The sequence below is a fragment of the Nannospalax galili genome, unplaced genomic scaffold (genome assembly GCF_000622305.1).
Source record: "Nannospalax galili isolate Female #2095 unplaced genomic scaffold, S.galili_v1.0 scaffold7933, whole genome shotgun sequence".
In the NCBI taxonomy this organism is placed as follows: domain Eukaryota; kingdom Metazoa; phylum Chordata; class Mammalia; order Rodentia; family Spalacidae; genus Nannospalax; species Nannospalax galili.
This window is the reverse complement of record NW_008333274.1, coordinates 4,089-6,309: the sequence shown is the minus strand read 5'-3', so window position 1 is coordinate 6,309 and position 2,221 is coordinate 4,089. Positions and strand designations below refer to the sequence as shown.

At 63.3% G+C, this 2,221-nt stretch overlaps 1 protein-coding gene across 4 annotated transcripts; it reads left to right on the top strand.

The window, feature by feature from the left end:
* Positions 1-6: 6 nt before the first annotated feature.
* On the top strand, positions 7-2,215 carry LOC115069418 (translation initiation factor IF-2-like). 4 transcript variants are annotated; one of them, XM_029561007.1, is made up of 2 exons: positions 7-532; positions 1,842-2,215. In XM_029561007.1, the coding sequence occupies exons 1-2, from the start codon at positions 131-133 to the stop codon at positions 1,956-1,958; spliced, it is 519 nt and encodes a 172-aa protein (XP_029416867.1). In that variant the 5' UTR covers positions 7-130; the 3' UTR covers positions 1,959-2,215. The 4 variants fall into 4 exon arrangements, with proteins under 4 accessions (XP_029416867.1, XP_029416864.1, XP_029416866.1 ...); XM_029561004.1 differs by lacking the exon at positions 7-532 and adding an exon at positions 539-1,594; XM_029561006.1 differs by lacking the exon at positions 7-532 and adding an exon at positions 539-1,609.
* The last annotated feature ends 6 nt before the right edge of the window (positions 2,216-2,221 follow it).

Below are 2,221 nucleotides of genomic sequence, written 5' to 3'. Positions count from 1 at the left end.
GGACTTGGCATTTTCTTCCTCCCAGTGTCCGCCAATAATCTTCCAGGAATTTAACTCGGGTTAGTCATAGACAGCTCCAGGTCACTTGTGAAATATATTGCAGACAAGGACCCACGCTTATCTCCATAAGATGTTTATCTCCATTGAAGCGAAAACTCCTAGACGCGTGTGCATCTTCGCTAGGAGCGCGCGGGAGGGGGTGGGGAGCAGTGGGACCACGCCCCCCCCACGCTTGCCTCTCCAATCGGGACTAGAACCCCGGATTCAGTCCACACTGAATTCAGTCCACAGCTGGGTCCTCCAGCTGGCGAGGAGCGTGGATCCGGATTACCCGCTGCAGGCGGCATCCCAGGCCTCCATAGCGTCCCTCCTTGGGGGAAAGGATCCAACTTCTGAGGTTGCTGACAAGGCTTCCTCCTCCCGACTTTGTACTCCGAGTCCCCAGGCCGGTCCAGCTCTCCCGAGGAAGGCGTGCCAGGCTGTCCCGGGTTCGGTGGCCAAGTGGTTCCGCGGCCGCATCAGGAAGCGAAAAGTAAACCCTCCACGGGAGACAGCAGGGAAGGAAGCGAGAAGCTCGCGAGTGGGCGGGTGACACAATGTAGCTGGTCCAGGAGGAGGGACACCAGGAGGGGCCTGGGTCTCCAAGTCTGAGTAGCTGGACCCCGGCTACCGAAACTAAAGAGGCGCCGCATCTCTGCTGCATACAGCGAATGCAGATCGGCTTGGCCACGACCAGCGCAGTGGGGTCGCCACATGGAGGTGCAGCTCAGGGTCCCCCAGAGAGCTCAGAGCCACCCGCACCCAATGCCCCTGCGCCTCAGTCTGGGCTGCGCGCTCCCGAGACGCTGCTTCCGCTGCGCTCCGCTCCCAGGCCCGGGCTCGGGATACCCCGACCCTCCGCGGCTCCTCCAGCCTGGCTGCAGCGGAGGCACGCGATCGCGTTCCAGGATTCAGCCCCCAAATCTGCGCGGGACGGAGCGGTGGGCGCTGACCGTGTTGGGGGTCCAGGGCGATGGGAATCAGGGCGGTGCGCAGGGCAGGTTCCACCCCTAGGAGCTCCAGGAACGCGGGGCGTGGCCTGCCCAGAGCTGAGACACAGCGCCCTCCTCGCGCCGTGGCGAAGTTGTGCGAAAAGTTTGAGGCCAGAGGGAGGGATCCCTGGGAGTCACTGCCAACCCAGTGCTCAGTTGTCCGTGTTTGCGGGGCCGCCACACGCCACTATAGGGACCGGCATGGGCGCCTTCCCGAGCACACCAGACAGACTGGGTAGGGACGCCCTCCCTGCCCTCCGGTGGCTGATAGAGCCTGAGCTGCTCGCCTTCGTGAGGCCCCGGGGGACGGCCACACAGCCAGCCTGCGGCTTTCGTGTTCACTCGCGCTCTGGAAGTTGTGGGTCCCGCTTTGCTCCCACGCGCGCAGGACGCATCCCGGCTGAACCGACCCTTGGAGATGCGCGGCGCCCGGGCTCAGCCTAGGAAGGGGACGCAGCGTCTGGGCTGACTGGGACACACACAGTTCTTTGTCCCAGATCCAGCGCCTCTCAAAGTCCGCTAGGGGATTTTGACGCAACTGGACCCTCCACCAACATCGAAGGGTGAAGAGATGGCGGGTCGGAGGGAGCCGCGGGTCTCTGACTCATCCTTCGTGCGGGAACCCGGGGGAAGAGGGCGTTCGCTTCGTGGGGTGGGGCGGTGTCTGGAAACCCACATCCAGGACCCCACGAACCGCTTGTCATTCAGGAGCACACAGCTCCCCACGCGTGTTCCCAGGACCTGGATAGACGCACAAAGAGTGGTGTCCGCGAAATCGTTCCGCCAACACTATCTTTTCTTGTCCCCCAGATCTGGCCGCCTCCGAGAATGATGCGGGTGCTCTCCCAGCCCTGGCTCCGGGCGGAGAGGGTGAGCCCCACAGTCAGTCGCCCGACGCCCTCCTGGGCAGCACCGATAACGAGCTGAAGGCAGGAGCCGCCGTTACCTCGAGCAGTGCCGGGACAGCACCGGTGGCCTCCTGGCAGAGGGAGCCCCGAGACGGGGCTATGGATCCAGGTTTGTGGGGTACATGGCTGGGAAAGGCTAAAGGGGATCCCCTTTCCCTAGAAGTGTTGGAGCACATAAAGAAGGCTGGGGACGCTGGAGAGAAACAATGCCCTTATTGGGCCAGGAGTCAGCTGGCCCTGAGCCAAGGAAAGAGGAATGGGGTGTCTCACCCCCCCATCCCC